Genomic DNA, 22,433 nt, shown 5'->3' on the forward strand with positions numbered 1-22,433 from the left:
CAATTCTGGTCAGTTCTGGTGTCTGGTCACACACAATGTTTTCCTCACCCACTGTGATTCGCTCAAAATAGATTCTCACTGTTATGTCTGAAATTCGTCTCATGAAAACCCATTCAAGAGTCCGGTGTAACAGACAACCAAACACATAGACACGCCGAAGACCCCAGGGTACCCATCAAACTAGCTTGTCCCCAGATCCACAACACAGCGAAACATGTAACTTTACTAAAACTAGAACGGGCACTCGGTAGAGCGCATACCTTCGCCGCAGCTACTTTTGTTGCCAAAATAAAAGACTACAAGATCTGTGTAGCAAAGCCACACCTACGTTGTCATGCGGGAAGATTTGTTTCAAATTAAACCATTGTATCCCGCCAAAAGTTTGATATTGTAATCACATCCATGACCTTTTCATGACCTTGACCTTGACCTTTGACCCGATCGATTCCAAAATCTAATCAAATGGTTCCCGGATAATAACCTATCATCCCACCAAATTTCATGCGAATCGGTTGAATACTTTTTGAGTTATGCGAATAACATACACATACACACACACACAGACATACAAATAAATACACAGCGATCAAAACATAACCTTCCGCTTTTGCGAAGGTAATAATCACTTACTCATAACTAATACTCATAATAACTCATAATTACTTATGTAATTACTCATAATAACTCATAATTACTTCTGTAATTAGTCATGCCAATACTTACTCAAAATAATGTAATATCCCAATCTTCACCCCCTATGCAAATCGAAGCACCCCGGACAACCCACAACCAATATCAACCACTGTAGCCGCCTTCCCCTCCAGGCAGCCACACACAGCCACATACATCTTCACCCACGTCACACAAGACGACAGCCAACAAGTGTGTCCACCACACAGAAACCTTTGGCAATGCAACAACCGAACTCCCAGACGACCAACAACAAAACATCCAATCCATTTCCATGGCTCACCAAGCAGTTCCCCAAAAAAAACTCGTGAAACTTCACCCCCATTCTGGAAGAACCCTGGACTAAACCCTGACACCCTAAATAGCTTCAGACCCATCTCCAACCTACCCTTTCTGTCAAAAGTTTTGGAACGAGCTGTGGCCACTCAACTCAAACACCACCACTCTGGCTCCGGAATCCCAAAAGCACTCTTCTCTACAATAGACAAACTAAATAAACAAACTTTACAACGTGAACAAACTCCTCAGCGCCCTGGATACCACCACCTTGCTCCACACACCTGTTGGTGCACACCTGTGCACTCACACCTGGTGCCACCTGCACCCTCCTTCCTTCCTGGACCATTCGGTCGATCCACCACCAGTCCTTCACAGTAGAAACTGCATTTCCTTTCTTGCATTCAAAGCAAAATTGACAGCATCTACAACAGCTTAATCACCACAATTCGCTCCATCCTGACAAACTGCATCACTGAAATAAAATCCTGGCTTCAGATCAGCAACCTCGAACTTAACTACGCTAAATCTGAATTAATCTTCATTACCCAAAACCGCTCACCAAATTCACCCATAACTTTTCCCCCAACATCGATGGTTTCCCAGTATCCACATCCCTCGCAACCGGAATCTTGGCACCATCTTTGACCAAACCCTCTCCTTTGACAAAATACACTAAACAGATCATAAAGACAGCCTTCTTTCACCTTAAAAACATCGCCCGTGCATCCATCCCTCTCCTCCATGGCTGCAGAAATCCTCATCCATGCTTTCATCACCTCCTTCCATCTCCACCGCCTCTTACACTTAAACAGATCACAATTACTCACTCATACACTGTTGCATCATCGAAGCTAACTACTCCCTTTTGAGACCTGCGCTTCCCAGTCGCCTCTTATACTATTGCGCTACCCAGTCATTATAATCCACCGGCTCCCCATTCCCCAGAGAGTCTAGTACAAAATCCTCCCTTTTGACCTACAAAGCCCTCCATAGCTTGGCCCCATCCTACCTGACTGACCTCCTCTCCAGACACACTGTAACTCACAGACAGACAGACAGATAACAGAGGCGTATCACAAGCCCCAGCAAAGGACATCACCTCTCCAGACAGGCACAATATAATCCACAGTATCGAAATGCCAGCTTCTACCTGAAGCCTCGCAAAGCCAAAATCCATGCATGCGTGCTCCATCATGCAACCCGATCTGTACTCGGTGCGCCCCCATAATCAGCGAGTTATAATAACCACAATATCTCTGGCACCCAACTCGTGATACCACAATTTAATCCACGTTACTTGCATCTCTTCATCCTCCCAAATGTCCTCCATTTAACGTGACTCAAATCCATCTCAAATCCCCACAGCTCGATCGAACACGTCACTGTACTCGGCCCGGTTAAATTAAATTCCAAGCGTACTGTACCTGACGCTTCCACAACAACAAAAAACTCGATATTCTCTGTCCACTAATTACGTACATGACTTCAGTTTAACCAACAATATAATGTCCTTTCCTTCCAGATTTAGGTTCTATATCCTGTCGTTAAAGCAACACCCTGTAGACTGACTCCGCCTGTCGTTCTTCCAAGGTTAGTGAATTCCCTCTGACCTTTCCCTTGCATATCTCGAACAAAGGTCAACTAAACTTTAAAAGGTCAAACTTCAATTGGGGTAACCAGCGCTTTATTATTCCGCAAATAATACAAGTCCGGCGACATTCCCTGCAAGAACTCCGCATCCGGACAGACAAATGACCATTATTGAGGCTCCACATCGCAAAATGCTAGCTTCTACGAATCCAACAACCGTATAACTCCACAGACAGACAAACACAACCACATCCTCCTCGCGCCCACACCTTGGCACAAGCCACACCACATACCGACAGTTGAAACCTCGACCGTCCTCCTTCCTCGGATCAGCGTTCTGTTGAAAACGTGACATTTCTGCTCAAATTATTGAATTTCCAAATACTCTCCCTGCAGCGCCCGTGAGGCGTGAGGCAGCTTGTCCCACATTATCTGCCTCCAGACCCATATGCGTTTTAATAACTTAACCTTACCAACATCGCTTGCCAGCAAACCCTTTATCCGGCGCATCGATCAACACAAATGCATCGATGCATCTTCCAGCCGCCACTCCGCACTGTACCTCACTTACTGTATGAACAAGACTTCCTGTTTGAACTTGGCACCGGAAATTAATTACTCTGTCTTGGAATCGTTTATTTTAGCGTTTAGAAAATCATTTTAGAAATCGTTTATTCCCCTTATATAAATCCATCTTAAATAACGTATTCGTCCTGTGACATTGCATGGCATGTATGTCGCAGCCGGCCACTATTCCGACATGGCTCGTCTGACATGAACGTCCGACATCCAGCGTCCGACATTCAGCAAAGTCGCAATGACCCACAATGCATTTGGGCACACATCCTCCGAGCAACCTCATACAGCACACCCGTGACTCGCGGCTCGCTCGGCTCCTGCCCGAACGCACAATAACTCTACCCAAACTTCCACGGAGCCGCACGGCGGAAACACAGGTTTGTACCACACTTTAATTAAACGAACATCGCCAGGATTCTCGGATAGACGTTAATTTCACAACACACACGACAAGAATCCGATTTAAATTCAGAGATCGCCGATCGACCTGGCACAACCATCTCAACGCGACGACGCCACGCCGCCCTCCGTCCTGGCGCAAGTAGACCACTTACAAAGCTTCACACCGAAACCCTCTGCTTTGCATATGTCATACAGACAAATACATTGGCCAGATACACACGTCAATTAACATCCCAATATACATTCATTCCTCATTCATATACGAGTGAGTCTCCCAGACTTCGCGCGAAAATCAGATCGACTCAAATCATGCCTTTCTCCAGCCACTCTCATGTACAATCTTTGCTCATTCATGTTACGTCTCTCATTCAAGGAAAAGGATTTTTTTTTGGAACGGGTTGGACGGGGTGGGTTGAGGTGAAAAAGGGAAGGCAGGGCGGGGTGTTGGGGTGTTGCCTAGAGCCCCGGGACTGAGCTCAGGTCTTGGGGGGGGTGGGGGGTTGTTGCCTAGAGCCCCGGGACTGAGCTCAGGTCTTGGGGGGGTTGGGGGGTCTTGGTCTGGCATCTGGTCCAGCGGCATCAATCGCTGATTTACTTGCTTAACTGCTTACTTACTTGTCAAGCGCAAACGACCCCTCCTCTGGCCAGGGATTATTTAAATCTTTAGTTAACACAGCCCAGTCCTTTAATGGTCTTACCGCGGCAAAATGATGCCTCTTAAACATGAACGATGCCGGGGTTCCATTAAGGGGTTCCCCTTCTTTCATTAGCTTGCTTCCCATCTTATTGCTCTGGGCTGATCCTTCCTGGAAAGTTCTCGGCCTGGCTCAACCTTTACGGCTGTCCGACCTCACTTTTCCCCTTTCCCTTGTTTAACTTATAACGTTACCCTTATCGAACGTTATCTTTACCGATATCCTGCGCAAATCCTTTTACTGGCCATGTTCTTATGGCCCTCTTAAGTTAGCCACAGCCCTTCGTTCCCTGGCATGCAATGGCATACCCCATCTTGTCTCTGGGCTGTTCCTTCCTGGAAAAATCTTGGCCACCTGGCTTCAACCTATATGGCTGTCCGACCTCATTTTCCCCTCCTGGTGCTAACTGTAACTTTAAGCTTACTGTTAAGTCCTTACTGGTATCCTTAATTGTTTATCCTGGCTTTAACAAAGCTGCGTCATTTTGAGGCCTAAAATGAGCCTTTACTTACAATTTCTGTTCGAGTGCAGGCAGCGCGGATGACAGAGAAGCGGACTGAATCCGTTCGAGGAAGCAAGGTACAAATTTGGAAAGATAGCCCTCTGGTATAAAACAATTGCTCACCTTAATCAAATTAGAGTGCCAGCGTCCCGGCCTCGGGCAGCCTTCCTCCTGTCGCCCGGGTTCCGCTTCCCGTCCTCCGCGTCTGTTGCGACCCCACTCCTGGTACCATTTGTGAAGAAGCAGCTCTTCGTTTGGAAAAGAAGTCCACAAATAGCCTGAAATGACGCAGCTTTTATTTAAAACCAACTTATACAGATCCGGAAGAAGCCAGACATCTACAGCAAGAACCAGCTTCATGCCACGTCCAGCCTTCCTGGAAACGCATTGATTCTCATTCACTTATATAGGAATACGATTATCAGAAAATCTCCGAGAGAACAAAGCGACTGGCGAGAGTCCCTCACCGTCATCCTAGCCCCCACCGTCATCCGCTCTGTCATTCGGGGGAGTCAGCCCTTCCTTATCATTCGGACCAGATATAGTTTCAAAAGCTCCGAGGTGACGAAAAATGTAACTCACAGAGAGAAGAGTGCATGCTTGGCCAGATAAGACCATGCTTGGCCAGCCAGATAAGACCATAAAATATATGGGTTTGTTCACATGAGTAATTCAAAGCATGTTTATACAGAGTCAAGCGTCGCTGTGATTAATACAAAATTATATATGGTTTTAACGATAGGTTTATGTCTGCAATCTAATCATTCTACTAGCGTTACACAAAATCACGCGCATGTGAGCGTGATTTTACGACCGGCCTTATCTAGCCTCGAAAAAGCACACGTATACAATTGTCCAGCACGACCGAAGCGAGCCTTTCCTCATTTTAAACACAAACTGAAGCATGTTTATTGTAATTCAGGCGCCGCTATGATTATATGGAATATAATTAATGTTTTTTAAGTTTATATCTGCAATTCGAGCACTCCACTTGAAACTACACATTCCACGCGCGTATAAACGTCCGCCAGCCCGCGGCTCGAGGCGCCATCTGCGGACCGAATCAGAGAATCTATGACCGGGCTTTATCTTGCATCGAGAGGGCACATGGAGGACGAGCCATCCGTTCAGCACGAAATGCATCGAGTACTTTCCCATTTATCCCCAGCAAAGCGAAAAACCCCTTTATTTACTTATGTAAAACATTAAGCAACATTTTAGATCAAAACATATTATTCGACCGACGTTTAAAACAGAATTCTAAGCAATAAATAATCTACGACTTGACATATATATATATATATATATATATATATATATACATATATATACAGACTTGGCATTTAATATGGAAATATTTTTTTTCTTGACTTGGGTTTACTTTCTTAACTCAGTATATCAATCTGGTGAGTTTCTTTTACACTTTGGTGATGTATTTGTTAAAAGAACCATGTCACTGATTGGCTGTCGCAGCAAGAAGTCAACAACAGGATTATATCACAGGTGGCGTGGCAAAATGTACGGACAGGTGCATTTGATGATTGGCTTCACAGTTGGGTATACAAGGGTTGTTGCGTTCTGTATTAGTGGAAAACAACTGCTGCACGTCTCCAAAAGTTATTGCCGCTTCCTCTGGAGATGGTCCGTCAACTCGACAATGCTGTTTGTCATGGAGTGGTGGCTTAACGAAATAATGGCATGAAACAGCGTGCTATTGCTCGGCAGTATGGCATCACTCAAGGTCAGGTGTCAAAGATCCTGAAATGAAATGCTCAGAGGGGTGTCCCTACTCCAATACCGAGGCCAGGACGTCCCCGCAGAACCATAAGGAGGGATGATCGCCAGCTGCACCGGTGAGTCCGCAATGGCCGTACCAAGTCAGCTAATCGGCTTAGGGCTGAGTGGCAGCAACTGACAAATGTGCCTGTATCCAGAAGGCGAGACAACCAACGACTGGTTCAAGCAGGCTATTATGCCAGGCATCCCCTGGGAAAGCCATGCCTGACCAGACAACACCGCCAGTGCCGATTAGAGTGGGCCAGAGAGCACCGTCAATGGCAGCCAGGACACTGGAATCATGTGATCTTCAGTGACGAGTCTAGATTTCTGGTCTATCATCAAGATGGCCACGTTCGAGAGTGCGCAGACAAGTGCATGAAGCCGACAACAAAGATTGTATAGTGCCAAGAGTCCAAGCTGGAGGTTGTGGGGTGACCGTTTGGGCTGCTTTTCATGCAGGGGGCAAAACTGACCTGGTTGTTCTGAATGGAAACCTGAACCAGTTCAAGTAAAGGGCTATTCTGGAAGAAACATTGCTTCCATTTGCTCGTGCAGCCGTTCGAGGAAACTTTGTCTTCCAAGATGACAATGCACGGCCTCATCGTGCTCGCATGATCCAACACTTTATTGCTGACCATGTTGTAGAGCATATGGAGTGGCCTGCCATGACTCCAGATATGAATCCGATAGAGAACTTGTGGGCAGAATTAACGCTTCAAATCGACCACTTGGACCAGCAGCCGACCTTTGTGCATGAATTGCAGCAGGCTATTGTAACTGCAAGGCAAGCGATTCCTGTCCAAACCTTGGCAAATCTCGTGAACAGCATGCCTCAACGTGTACGTGCTCTCCTGAATGCTCGTGGGGGTTACACGAAGTATTGAACTGTAATTTTACTGTCCGTAATCACAGTTGTAATTTAACTTTTGTTTTTGTTAAAAAAAAAATTGGCTAATGTGCAAAATAAAGATACTTCTGGAAAACACACAGAAGTTTAACACAGTACTGTCCGTGAATTGAGTTTGATATGAGTTTGCATCACTTTCAAGGATCAATTTATTTGTTTCAAAATGTCAAATCTGGTTTTTGTTTCTTTTAAAGGTCACATTAACAAAATCTAGAATAATTTCAACATAATTCCAATGAACTTTTGGTTGTAAGACATCTTGAAAAGTAAGTTCACCCCCACAAAAAAAATATTCCATATTAAATGCCAAGTCTGTATATATATATACAGACAGATTCCAATGATTCTGAAAGCTTTGGTTTCAACAGCGTGAAGCCGAGCGAGGTGTGAGGCAGGAGCACCAGCCCATAGGGGAGAACAGTATTACATTGAGCTGCGGATGAAAGCCTTGTATGTGGTGAGGAGCTCAGTTGTGCCAAGGAAAGACTTCGCACGATGGAGGATGCCCAGTCGGCGACTAGCTTTGGAGGCCAGCTTGGAAATGTGGTTTTCCCAAGAAAGATCATGGCAGATAGTGAGACCCAAAAGCTTTAGCAACAGAACTTATTGGAGAGGATTGTTGAGAAAGTAGATGGGAGGGTTGTCCAGTCGGTCTTTTTGGAGAGACGTAGTAAGAGTGTGAGATTTGTCAGGATTGAAAGACATGTTCCACTTGTTTGACCAGTCTGTGACTGAAGTGACGAGGATTCTGTGTTTGGGGTTCACATATCTAACGTCGCCCATTACATATATTGTTTATTATTTATTTATTATTTTTAATACGTCAGCAGATGCTCCCTTTTATACAACTCGGACTTGGCCTTCGAGTGTCCATCAAAAAAATTTTAATTTAATTTCCAAAATAAATTTGTTGAATTCTCCAAAAAAAAATCTTTTTTCAATTTTCCCAGGTCCTCCTCGCTCGCACCGCGTGTGTATAGATAATTATTGATCTAAATATTTTTTAACCATTGGTATCTGAAAATTAGTTAGACCTATTTCGGCTATTGACAGAACATCGATGTTAAGGAGAAGTATAATGAGTCATCTTCTACATATATATATATATATATATATACAGACTCGGCATTTAATATGGAATGTTTTTTTTGTGGGGGTGAACTTTCTTTTCAAGATGTCTTAGAACCAAAAGTTCATTGGAATTATGTTGAAATTATTCTAGATTTTGTTAATGTGACGTTTAAAAGAAACAAAAACCACATTTGACATTTTGAAGCAAATAAATTGATCCTCGAAAGTGATGTAAACTGATATCGAACTCAATTCATGGACAGTACTGTGTTAAACTTCTGTACGTTTTCCAGAAGTATCTCTTTATTTTGCACATTAGCCAAAAATATTTTCAACAAAAACAAAAGCTAAATTATGACTGGGATTACGGACAGTAAAATTACAGTTCAGTACTTCGTGTAACCCCCACGAGCATTCAGGAGAGCACGTACACGTTAAGGCATGCTGTTCACGAGATTTGCCAAGGTTTGGACAGGAATCGCTTGCCATGCAGTGACAATAGTCTGCTGCAATTCACGCACAGAGGTCGGCTGCTGGTCTAAGTTGTCGATTTGATGCGTTAATTCTGCCCACAAGTTCTCTATCGGATTCATATCCGGGGACATGGCAGGCCACTCCATATGCTCTACACCACGTTCAGCAAGAAAGTGTTGGATCATGCGAGCACGATGAGGCTGTGCATTGTCATCTTGGAAGACAAAGTTTCCTCGAAAGGCTGCACGAGCAAATGGAAACAATGTTTCTTCCAGAATGACCCTGTACTGGTTCAGGTTTCCATTCAGAACAACCAGGTCAGTTTTGCCCCCTGCATGAAAAGCAGCCCAAACGGTCACCCCACCACCTCCAGCTTGGACTCTTGGCACTCTACAATCTTCGTTGTGGGCTTCATGCACTTGTCTGCGCACTCGGACGTGGCCATCTTGACGACAGACCAGAAATCTAGACTCGTCACTGAAGGACACGTGATTCCAGTGTCCTGGCTGCCATTGACGGTGCTCTCTGGCCCACTGCAATCGGCGCTGGCTGTGTTGTCTGGTCAGGCGTGGCTTTCTCAGGGGACGCCTGGCACAATAGCCTGCTTGAACCAGTCGTTGGTTGACTAGCCTTCTGGATACAGGCACATTTGTCAGTTGATGCCACTCAGCCCTACGCCGATTAGCTGACTTTGTACGGCCATTGCAGACTAACCGGTGCAGCTGGCGCTCATCTCTCCTTGTGGTTCTGCGTGGACATCCTGGCCTCGGTATTGGAGTAGGGACACCCCTCTGAGCATTTCGTTTCAGGATCTTTGACACCTGACCTTGAGGGATGCCATCCTACCGAGCAATAGCACGCTGTTTCATGCCAGAATTTCGTAAAGCCACCACTCCATGACAAACAGCATTGTCAAGTTGACGGACCATCTCCAGAGGAAGTGGCAATAACTTTTGTAGACATGCAGCAGTTGTTTTCCACTAATACAGAACGCAACAACCCTTGTATACCCGATTGTGAAGCCAATCGTCAAATGTACCTGTCCTTACATTTTGTCACGCCACCTGTAGTCAGGGCCCTTAGGGATATTTTGGGGCCGTTTGGTTCAAATTCTTCCAAAAGCACCAAATTTGGCCCAGATGTTGCCCATGCCATACTCTTTCGATTTTTGACGGGCGCCAAGACGGTCGCCCCCCCCCCCCCCCCCGGGGGGCCCATATTGGCGAAATACTAAATGGCCGCCACCCGGATTAGAGGAAAATCAGTTAAATAACCAAAAGGGTTGGAATCATGTATGATACCACTTTTCAGGGGTTTTCGAGGTCGCGGAATCCAATTATGATGTTATTTTGATGATTCGAGGTCAAGGTCAACCCTCAAGGTCATCTTAAAGGTCATTTTTGAGTCAAACATGTCGGTTTTTGAGGTTTTTGTCAAGATTTACACGAGGTTCACCATTTTATGTTTCTGGGTTGGGTAATCGAACTCTGACCTTATTTTTGACAATTAGAGGAAATATTTACATGTCTATTTCCTAATTTTCAGGCATATGCAGTGCATCAGTCTAATTACAAAGATATGGATTTTGATGTTTTATGAACTGTATGCCATATCCTTGTGTTTAATTTTTGTGCGATCATGATCCGGGTTCATGTATACATGATTGTATACATGTCATAAATATGACGTCATAGGTCATGTGACCTGGCGGCCATATTGGATTTTATGAAAACCTTTAAAATGGATCCCTGCCTTCATTTTTCGATCGATTCATTTTGAACTTTGACCACTTATAGTACGCCATGTGATTGGATGCATATCCTAATTATGACGTCATAGGTCAGGTGACATGGCGGGATGGACCGGTATGGTCCCCGGATCATACCGCCCTTGGCGCCCGTCAAAAATCGAAAGAGTATGGCATGGGCAACATCTGCGCCAAATTTGATGCTTTTGGAAGAATTTGAACCAAAATATCCCTAATGGCCCTGACTACTGTGATATAATCCTGTTATTGACTTATTGGTGCGAAAGACATTCAGTGACATGGTTCTTTCAACAAAGACATCACCGAAGGGTAAAAAAAACTCACCAGATTGATATACTGAGTTCAGAAAGTGAACCCAATTCAAGAAAGAAAAAAAAATTCCATATTAAATGCCAAGTCTGTATATATATATATATATATATATATATATATATATATATATATATATATATATATATATATATATATATATATAGATATATATATATATATATATATATATATATGTATATATATATATATATGTATATATATATATATATATATATATATATATATATATGGTTGTCATTTTATATTGTGAGACAGGCACAGATGTTTCAGAAAGTGAATGTTTCATTATGTTCATCATTATGGACTTGATGTAACACAGTTATTACAATTTTCATTGTGTCTTTACAGGAGACATGAACGAAACTGTTGTGGGATCTTTGCCTCTCACGGTCACACTGGATGTGTCGGACATTCCTTTGGATAACGGCGGGAGAGTTATCATGTGGGTTTTCACGTTTATCACGTGTATTTCAATCCCTCTGAACGCAGCAATCATAACGGCTTGTTTTTATCGTGGATTCAATTCACCCATGCTCATGTACATTGCTTTATCATCGCTCGCTGACACTTTATGGGGAGTCGTGGTAATATCGTCCTATTTCAGTAGAATAATTGCAAGACGTAAAATAATATCGTTTAATGAATGTTTGGTTCAGTTGTTCAGTATATATTACACAGGGATTCATCAGTTTCTCACCACGTGGTTAATGTACGTTGACCGACATTGGGCTATTTTCTGGCCGTACAGTTACGTGGCTCTGATGGTGAACAAACGTGGTGCTGTGAAACTTGTGATTGTAGTTTTAACAATCGAGTTGTTGTTGGGTGTAAGCTATGTTGTAATACCAACAACAATGGTGTACTGCAACTACTCTGTGGTAGTTCATGAGGTTGCCTGTCTTCCTGCACCTGTTGCAAGGTCAGCTTGTGGAAATGTTAATCCTTCACTCATTTATTCTCTACTTTTTATGTATGTTGTGTTTGTATTAACCGGGTTTACAGCACTGTACTCCACATGGTGTATTGTTCGTAAATGTCGAAAATCATCCACAGAGGCAAATCTAAAAGCATTGCACACATGTTTTACACAATTGTTTGCATCTTTAGCACAGTTCATTTCACTTATTGTCATAACTGTGTTGAAACGATTTTTACGAATTCCCACGTTTGGTTTTATCTTGGATCTTTTAAGTTCGGTAACACCAGCTCTTGTTAATCCATTAATATTCGGTTTCAGAATGCAGGAAATTCGCTCAACGATCGTTCTTGCTTTCCATAAAATGCAAATAATTCACCATGAAAAGCCATTTAATTTGGGTGTGAATGTTGTTACTGGGAATGATAATATTCAAAGGACGAAAAGTGAAAATTGAAATTTCAAAATCTGGACAGGTTTCTTTACCAAAACACCCGCCTCACCAGAAGAACATCACGTTTGTTGCAAAACATTCTGTGACACAGCCAATTGTCACATCTTATTATAATAGAGCAAACCAATATGGTTCGCTCTGTATGTTTATATGCGACTAAAACGTCTTCTTCTTCTTCAAATAAATTCACCACCCTCTTAATTAACCCTCTTAATTGCGTTAAGACTGCTGAGACCCCTCAGACCTTTGACAAAATACCCTTCAATGCCCTGAGGCTCAAAAACACACTGAATACCCAAAAACCCAAAAGACCACAAAGACCCAAAACACCCCGAAGACCCAAAACACCCTGAAGACCCAAAACACCCAAAGACCCAAAACACCTCGAAGACCCAAAATACCACGAAGACCAAAAATACCCCCGAAGACACAAAAAGCCCCTGAAGACCCTGCAGACCCAAAAGACACCGAAGACCCTTAAGACCCAAAAGCCTCTGAAGACACCAAAGACCCAAAAGACCCTGAAGACCCCAAAACACCCCAAAGACCCAAAATACCCTAAAATGCCCAGAGGATCCAAAATACCCTGAAGATCCAAATGGCCCTGAAGACACAAAATACCATGAAGACCCCAAAAGACACCGAAATGGTCAAAGATGCCTACCCCTCTGAAACGACATGTGGTGAGGCACATGGAGCGTGCCGAGTCACGCGAGTGAGTTAAATTTGGCAGATGTTTCACAGGTTTGAAGGTGAGAAATATAAATTTTACCATGATTGTTGATTACATACTACCAACTACATCTGAGAAGATGTTTCTGGATCAAAACAACATTGATATCTGCTCAATTTTGCCTCATTCAATTCAGAAACCCATGGATGGTGCCGCTGTTGTCATCATCATTCATCAATCCTGTTGATTTCCAGGTTTTGGGGAAAATAATAATAATAATGCTATCAAAATTTATCCTTGTGTAATAATTACAGGTGATCTATACCTCATATGATAAAAGAAAATTCATGTAATATTGAAGGTTTCAAATTAATTTGTTTCTATTTGGTTTTTGGCAACATAAACACAACTTCACATCAATGATATGATGAGTCGTATATAAATAAATGAGAGTTCGGGACCACTTCAATTCTTGATTCCCAACCCCCTCGTAGATAACACAATCAAATAATCTTCATAATAGCTTCTTCAAATTGTTATAAAAACAACGTCATTGCACAGAGAAAGACCACAACATCAAACTCGAGAGTTCTTCGAACACCTTACCCCATGCAGTTTTCATGTTTAAAATTTAATGGAAATAAAATAATAAATTTAAAGGTCATGTTAAAAAAAAATTCAGAAGTCTTTCGCAGTTGATGCAGTGTCTTATATTCGACCTTATTTAACATGTCCAACTAAGTACTGCTAAACGGAAGAGTTTTGAAAGTGGTAAAAAAGCGATTTGTGTTCTACAGTGTTCAAGTATATCATGCAATTGAAACTAGAACGGTACTCATTAGAGCGCATACCTCCGCCTGGCTGAACAGTTCGTTTTGTATCCCAATGATAGGTCAGGTATTGGATCTGGATCCGACATGAACCAAAATCTAATCGGCTTGTTCATATCACTTAACTAACTCATCGACAAAGTTTTGTCCAAAGAATTCCATAACTTTTTGAAATATCATGATATATATTGTTTTTGGCCTGATCACTCAATGGTGGAGAATCACTTTTAAAAATCTCTGACCTTGAGCTGGATCAAATGTTCACCAAAATAGAAGCAACTCTTCCTTGTGACAAACCCAACCCAATCTGTCCACCAAGTTTCAGCCAAATCCGTCTACAACTTTTTGAGATATCACGCTATATATCGTTTTTCGCCCCATCTCTCAATGGTCAAGAATCACTTTAAGAAATTCTCAGATCCAGATCCACATCCAGATCTTCACCAAAATCTAATAATTTCAGCGTTGTCGCATACTCAACCTCTCCACCAAATTTCATCTGAATCCATCCACAGTGCCAGTGAAAACATAACCTCCATCCACCTTCTGTTGCGGAGGTATTAAAATAGACACTTTAAAGGCGACTTTCGAACATCCTGACATCTCGCCAAAATTTCTTGCCTAGCTGGCCCGATCAAATGCTCACACAGTAAAATGGCAAACTCCTCATACATCAATTTTCAAGTATCAGCTGTACACTTCAAATCGGCTATCACTCCAAAAGAGGAATATCACTGTCATGAACTGGTCTGTCCTTGAATCTGGTGAGTTGGAGGCCAGTCACCAACACAAGAGGCTGGTACTGTCGAGAATTCAAGGCCTCTCCTTGTTCATGTACCTTAAACCTCAGGGTCCCCAACTCTCGAGACAGGGCCTCCATCACTTTGCCACCCCCACCATTGATGTTCTTGACAGCAGTTCGTGATGATTAATCAGTCAGTTAGTCAGCCCGGGGGTTCCTCAGATTCTTATCTCCATTCAGCCATCCCACTTCTGACACCAAGATGTGATTGGCGATAAAAGAATGGCTGGTCTTCCTTCAACAGTTTATTGAGCATTGCATGTGGAGATGGATAAAAAAGCCTTGAAGATACAATGAAAACTCTGTAAGGATTGAATCATTGACAATTTATGTTACAAACTTCAGGACAATACTTTCATGTATTTAATGACAGATACTGTTACCATTACCGTTAAAATTTACAGTAGTTGGAGAATAAATATTTTGCTAATGCAATCTACTAGCAATTGAAAAATTCTGATCAACTATCTTCTGTCATGAATTCCTGTCTTTACTAATAAAATATTATTGTCAACATTTAAAGACATTATCTGTATAATATTCTCCGTAGGTGATTCTGTGAGTCTGCCTGTGAGTCTGTCTGGAGGAGTGTCTGCACCTGGTCTTGGAGGGGCTTCAAAAACAAATATCCACCATTTTATTTACTCGCATAGCTTTGAGGCCTCTTTTGTTAGGCCCACGGTGTCTTGCTCTCTCTCACAGTTTTATTTCAACTCTAATTCGATATCTCATTTCATTGTTCACAGTCGCCAACATGGTTTTAGACTCGGTTGAAAAAAAAACGGGAAGAAAATTCGATTAAAGTTACCGTTTATGGAATGAAATGCATTTTCAAAGACATGTAATATAAAGGTCATTCATTGAGTCTCCCTCACGGCTTTATCTCGACTCTAATTCACCATCACAGTCGCTGGGATGGTTCAAGTCTCAGTTTCAGCTAAAGTTGAGAAAATCGGCGACATGTATTCCAATAGGCGTTTTGAATGTGTCGACTGGTTGGTTAAGATGTGGGCACAGGGAAGGAGAGAGGGAATGAGAGAAGAGAAGGAGAGAGGGGAAGGAGAGGAGAGAACGTTCCCAAGACTTAGTTATATATATTATTACTTAGTAAAAGTACAGCGACTGAATACTGAAGTTCAGGATCGAACCGATGTCGAATTATATTTTTCCATATTCCTGGGGTGTATATACAGAGTTTGTTTAAAGCGAGTCAACTCTTTTCCAACCATGGAATTAAACAATAAAGTACTTCAAAAATTTACATAATAATGTAAACTAACAATGGAATACAATATTTATTGATAACGTTTGGTTTTAATCTATTTTGACTTTGTAAAGCGAAAGTTTTCGATTCATTCAAGTTTAAAAATGAAGAAGAGTCATGGGTGATATCGGCCTACGATCGGCCTCTGATGTGCATTTTAAGACTGAATCAACACGTCTTTGATCTTAAATTTCTTTTTCAATAAACAAAGGTACATTTTGATTACAACTCAAGCAAAGGAAACCAGGTAATGCCCGATTCGTTCGGAGCGATTACACACCGCCCAAAGAAGATGCATTTCAGAAAATTGCCGAGAGATATTTCTTCGTTTTTATTTTATAAGTTATGTGCACCTACACTTTAAATAAGTTTATTTGAAATCTTTAATTTTCAAAATGTCATTTACTTGCCATTTGATGATTACGAGACACTTCCTCTAGGGGACCGTGAAAATTTCATGCATTGCATGGAAACTCCCATTTCCGAAATGAACGAGACGGTCGATGAATGGCTCGATGAACGTCAACGCAGACTTGATCAGGATGCAGCAAGAAAAAGAATGAGACGGGAGAATGAGACCGTCGATGAACGTCAACACAGACTTGCACAGGATGCTGCTGCCACAACGATGAGGTGCGAGAACGAGACCGTCGATGAACGTGAACAAAGACTTGCACAGCATGCTGCTGCAACAACGACGAGGTGCGAGAACGAGACCGCCGATGAACTTCAACACAGACTCGCATGGCATGCTGAGCAACAAAGACGTTGGAGGGCTTAATAAACATATACAACTGCAGCCATAATGAATCCAGCCGAAGTATCAAATAATATTGTTCAAGAGCATAACTGCGGTCCGGTGACATCACCATGCGTGTACTATTCTGCAAACCATTTCACAAATTAATGAACAGGACACGGGCATGGATTTACACTGTGTTGTTCCAAGTGAAAAGTGAAATTACCTCCATTATTTTCCGCACCTGCTCGACTGCAACAACTTTATCAGGGTGATGATGGAAAATGTCGCAACTTCCGAGACAATATCCGGAATTACAATTCGGCTTTAGCTTTTGCATCAATGGGGGCTCAGATCTCATCTCCTCCAGGAATAGAGCTGCAGATTATTGTCAAAAAGTGCCTTAAAAATGGCGGAACTGGCAACTAGCTTCCTACCAGCTACTTTTGGTATTTTTTTTTATAAAGTAGAGGCCTTGACAAGTTCACAAACCAAAAATACCCAGAATACCTCTGGGGGAACATGCTTAAATGACGTCATCAAAATGGCTGCCAAAATTGTAAAGTTTGGCATTGTGTACAGGTGCTGACGTGGTACCTAACCGTTTATATAGTAGTTTTAGTCAAGAGAAAAAACATCAGCCTTTTCCTGGGATGAACATTTTCATTTGTGGAGAACCAGAGAATAAAAAGAAAGGAATAAAACTTACAGCAGCGAATATGAAGCCAGCAGAAGTTCATGAGAATGTGCTTACAACAATGGTTCTGATTACAAAAATGATTCCCAAATACTTCACCGTGCAGTTAGTATTATTCGCAGAGACATACAAAAATTACAACCAACAACTGAATACCCTAATACCTAAGAAATTGATCTAAATGCATCAGCTGCGTTTAACTTAAATATTATTTCAATATAATTTAAATATTTAAATTAAATTATTAAATTAATTTTAATGCATTTAATGCATTGCTTGCATGCATGCATTTGCAATGCATGCATTTAAATTAATTTGTTTTTAAATATTATTAAATATTAATATAATTAAATAGAATATTTAAATCAGATGCTAGTATCATTTTATTACAGATCAGGACACAGCGACCCTCAATGTAAAAATAAAATACAAAAACTTAATGAAAATGGAGGCCATCTTGATGACGTCAATTGAACATGATCCCCCAAGGGGATTCTGGGTATTCTTAGTGTGTGAAGTAGTCAGGGCCCATACTTTATAAAAATATCAAAATTAACTGGTAGGAAGCTATTTGCTACTTCACCCTCATTTTCATACTCAATCTGCAGCCCCAGAAATGGACCACACTGTTTCAAAATCCACGGTCAAATTTATCATCGCTGTGGTCCATTACATCCATCACATGTACATGAGCAACCACAATTTGCACAGTTATTTATTTTGGATACAGCTCAAGCTACAAAGGAATGTATGAATCGACCTGAGAATCACAGATGTTTGCAAGAATTGATGGCAGAACTGCACAACATACTGTTACTGATCGCGGTTTAGATGTTATGATGGGCCGAGCGGATGGTCCAACCGCGACCGTTACAGGATCCCCGACTCACCCGATTTCACCCAAACGTTGGCCGGATCGCACCGCAGCTATTCAATAGGGAAAATACAAAGGCGACATGGATGTGAAGAAGAAGAAGAAGACAAAAAGGTTGGAAATACTACTAAATTTATTCCTACTATTTACATGCTCAAAGTAACCAAGGAGAAGGAAAGATAATAAAATAATATACAGAAGGATCAGAGACACAGTGCAATTATTAGCTTATTCAGACTTAATTTATTCCCAGGACAGAACAAACAAAGACACTGACTCACGCGGGGAATTGCAGAGTGGATTGCTGGAAGGAGGTGTGTGGCTGGAGGGGGGGGGGGGGGGGGGGGACGGCACGGAGCTGGCTGGAGCTTGATCCCGCACGGGACGTCGGGCTGGACCTCGACGGCCGCTGATGCCACCGGGCCTGTCGTGTGCGCGGGATCACGGGTCGGAGCTGCTTGGTGGAGCCGATGCGCTGGTGGGGGGGTCTGGCGTGACGGGTTCTCTCCTCCTTACGCGCTCTTGCTCTGATGACCCAGCTCTTTTTCGTCCCTCCTTGTCTCAACTCAAAGTGCATCTCCTTTGGGAACACCCCCGCCGTGGGTTATATAGGCCCCGCCCCTCAACCTTTGCGAACCTCCCCCAAACGTTCTCTCCCCGCCCTCTCAAGCCAAACCCCTTGTTCATGGTTGGTCGAGTGGGGCTGGCTCACTCCTCCCCTCTCTGACGAGGTGGGGACCCGCCTTTCTTCCCCAACCCTGCCTCGTGGTCAATGGCGGATGAAGGGAAAACCGCCCAACATGCAGTTGGCAATGCGAATTGCAATTGACGAAAAGGGGGGAATGGAAGTGTTGGGAGTGGGAATGAAGGGAATCTATCTCTTTCACTGGTGCAATGGAGTATTTCAATTAATGGGAGACACAGCCTTACTCTAAAAACACATAATAAGAGATAACTATCAAACAGAGGTATTCTATTATTTGGCTGACGTGTATGCTTGTGGACTAATTATGGGATGCCCTTTCACCTTTACACAGCTCCGGAGGCAGGGGGGCGCAGAATAAACAATAATAACAATTCACACAATAAAAAAAATACACAGTTCTCATACCCGCAACACTGCACCCTCCTCCTCTTAGGCACGTCCCGGGCCTACAACTTTTATTTAGTGTGACACGTAGGTGTAGTTCCCTCTACTTTTAACCTGACCCTGAGTGCGACAGTTTTAAAACATAAATAAATGTGTCCCGCTGCTCCATTGCACCCTGCCTAACAGACTTACGCCCACAGTTAACCGAATTGCGGAATGGTCTTCAAACTATACACTGACGGTGGGAAGCATTATTTACAATGACGCTATTTTTATTTACAAAACTAACCCAGGACCTGTGATTGTTCTTTCTGGGGGGGAGACAGTCTGCTCTGCATCGACGCACCATGAAAGCACCCAAAAACGCACCAATACAAGCACCCTCAAGCACCAATCGGTGCAGTCACCATTGTTCATCAATAAAAATAAACCAACAACCCCTAACCCTGCAGGTGATCTCTTGCTCTTCGGCTCCCTCTGCTGGTTATTATTATTTTCCTGGTGTTGTCATCTTCCCTTGCTGGCGGCCTATTTGCAATAAAAGAATGCACCTAACGTGTCCGTTTTTATTTTATTTATGGCCCACAGGGGCCGACTACGTGTGGTTCACCTGTGGGGCATCGGTGCCCTGTGGCCAAGGTCCGCCAGCAAGATTTCGGGCCCTCATGGCCGGTGCCAGCAGAGGGGCCATGCCCCAACCCATGGGGTCCATAGGTGGTGCTCGGCCACAGACATGTGGTCCATAATGTGGTGCATCGATGCAGACAGCTGGTTCTGGGAATTTCGGGCGCACAATGGCCGACCCACGCACGCTCCCCTCGGCACCCAATGGCACACAGGTCATGTGGGAGACAAAAGGGGAAAGACAAATGAGCGAGGGGTAAGGTCACAAGGGTACACATCAATAAGGCAATGCAAGGCGAAATGCGTACGGAGGGCGAAGTGAGAAAGCTCGTCCCTACCGTACGTCACCCCCCTGTCACCTACACTACCCTTGCCCTTACCCCATATTTACAAAATCTACACATTACCAATCCGTCGCTACTGTCACGTCTTCCCCATATTTCCTCTATACCAAATTCGTCACCACAATCCCTCTACTTCAAAATTTGCCATCACCAAATTCATCATCAATCCTCATAAGGAGGAAGAGATGGAACAACAAAGCACAATGTCACACCCACGTCATGATGCGTCTCACAATCCAAACATTTGCATCATAAAAAATAATCAAAACATGGCATGGTGTGGAGTACCTGTCACCTCAGGTGAGTGGATGCAGATGGTGCGAGGAGACTTCATCCTAACTACTTTCTAAATGACATTAACACACTCTACACTACCCGGGGTCTCTCCCTGCCAATCCATTGGCCAACTTACACTATGGGTTCTAAAAACCAATTCCCATTGACCAAACTGTGGTGCTTCTCAATTTGGGGTCTCACTCCCCCGATTCATCTCCCGGTGCCCTTGCACAATTTCTGGGCTGCGACGTGTAGCTCTCCCAGCAGGTCTACCCACCTGCACACCTCCACCACTGCAGTTGCCACCCGAGCTTACCTAGCTCCTCACCCTAACCTAACTAACTGGGGAAGGCCCTCTCCTGGCTCTGTCACCCCTTGGTGCCCTCTGGCGCTGGGCTACCCGGGTCCGTCCTCCGGATCCTCGGGCCCCATCCACAACTACCGGCTCCCAGAGCCCACCTGCGGCCTCACCTGGCCGACATCCTCACAGTGGTGGAGTGCCCAAACCAACTACACACACTAACAGGTTACACGCCCAGCCATTTCCACAACACTAATGCACCCATCCAAAGACCATTCTTTCACTCGCACCACAGATGCCAATATCCAACCACAATTTACCTGTACCCTCTACCTAACACTTACACTACCCGCCCCGGGTATCCGTGATGGGGGTCCACTCTTCCCCCATTCACACCTTCGCACCATCCACTCCACTCCACAATTTCCACCATACTCACTCCACGACCATCCATTCCAATACTCCATACCATTTATTCCATACAGCCACATACACCTGTTGTTGCACACCTGTGCAATCACCTGGTGCCACCTGCACCCTCCTCCTCTTCCTGGACCATTGGGTCAGCACAATACACAATCACCTTCACTCACTCATACCCTGCTCCACACACCTGTTCAGTTGCACACCTGTGCAATCACACCTGTTCAATCACACCTGTTCAATCTTCAAACACACGGCATCATCTCAGCTAACTACTCCCCTCTGAAACTTGCGCTTCCCAGTCGTCCCTTTAAACTATTGCGCTCCCACGTCATTATCATCCACACTAAACTACCTGCGTCCCCACTACAGGTATCAGTCACTAATTAACCTTAACGTCACCTAATGTCATCTTCGCTAGATCCCTACAATATCCTAACCCACCCGGGCTAGTTTTCACTGCCATACACCCCATGAGCTATCGCGCATTTGCCCCATAGTTTGTGAGGGATGACAGAGTTGCCATCCCACCACATCGGGCATCTCCCACTACCAATTTTGCACATCAAATTTCAACAAATCAAAAATTTGCCAATCACTACTCATCATCTGCCAATCATTACTGCCAATCATCAAATTTTGCCTTTTTCTAATTTCGGGGCCAAAACACTATCCTCATCACCCGTCTACTTATTAGATCCTCTCGGTGCGCCAATTCCCTTCTAAAGCTCGGCTTCGTACAGCCGTGCAATGAACGCGGGTTCTTTGGTGCCGGCGGCTGGATGCGTCCGGCACTCGGTGCAGGGACGGGGGCTTACCCGGGCCGAGATCCCACGCACCACCTCGGCGTGGAGCCATCCAATGTCCCGATCTCGACCTGCCGGCACGTCTCAATAAAAAGTGGTCGCCATGACGACCCTTCCTATCGGGCTGCCCGCTCCGCCTAGTGGAGCCCGGACGCGGCCGTTCCAAGCGAGGCACAGCGTGGATCGCGTACGGCGGTTCTTTCGAAACCGCCATGGTTCGGATCCCCGCTGGTTCTCGCGGCACGCAAAGC

At 43.8% G+C, this 22,433-nt stretch overlaps 1 protein-coding gene across 1 annotated transcript in view; it reads left to right on the plus strand.

Moving 5' to 3' along the window:
- LOC144892967 (olfactory receptor 51I1-like) overlaps positions 1-12,599 on the plus strand; it is a 70,299-nt gene extending 57,700 nt beyond the window's left edge. Inside the window, exons 2-3 of the mRNA XM_078781996.1 lie at positions 11,418-12,397; positions 12,492-12,599. Of these exons, the coding sequence (XP_078638122.1) occupies positions 11,418-12,397; positions 12,492-12,599 (1,088 nt within the window). The remainder of the gene's footprint in view (positions 1-11,417; positions 12,398-12,491) is intronic.
- The last annotated feature ends 9,834 nt before the right edge of the window (positions 12,600-22,433 follow it).

The sequence above is a fragment of the Myxine glutinosa genome, chromosome 1 (assembly GCF_964187855.1).
Source record: "Myxine glutinosa chromosome 1, kmMyxGlut1.1, whole genome shotgun sequence".
Taxonomy (NCBI): Eukaryota; Metazoa; Chordata; class Myxini; order Myxiniformes; family Myxinidae; genus Myxine; species Myxine glutinosa.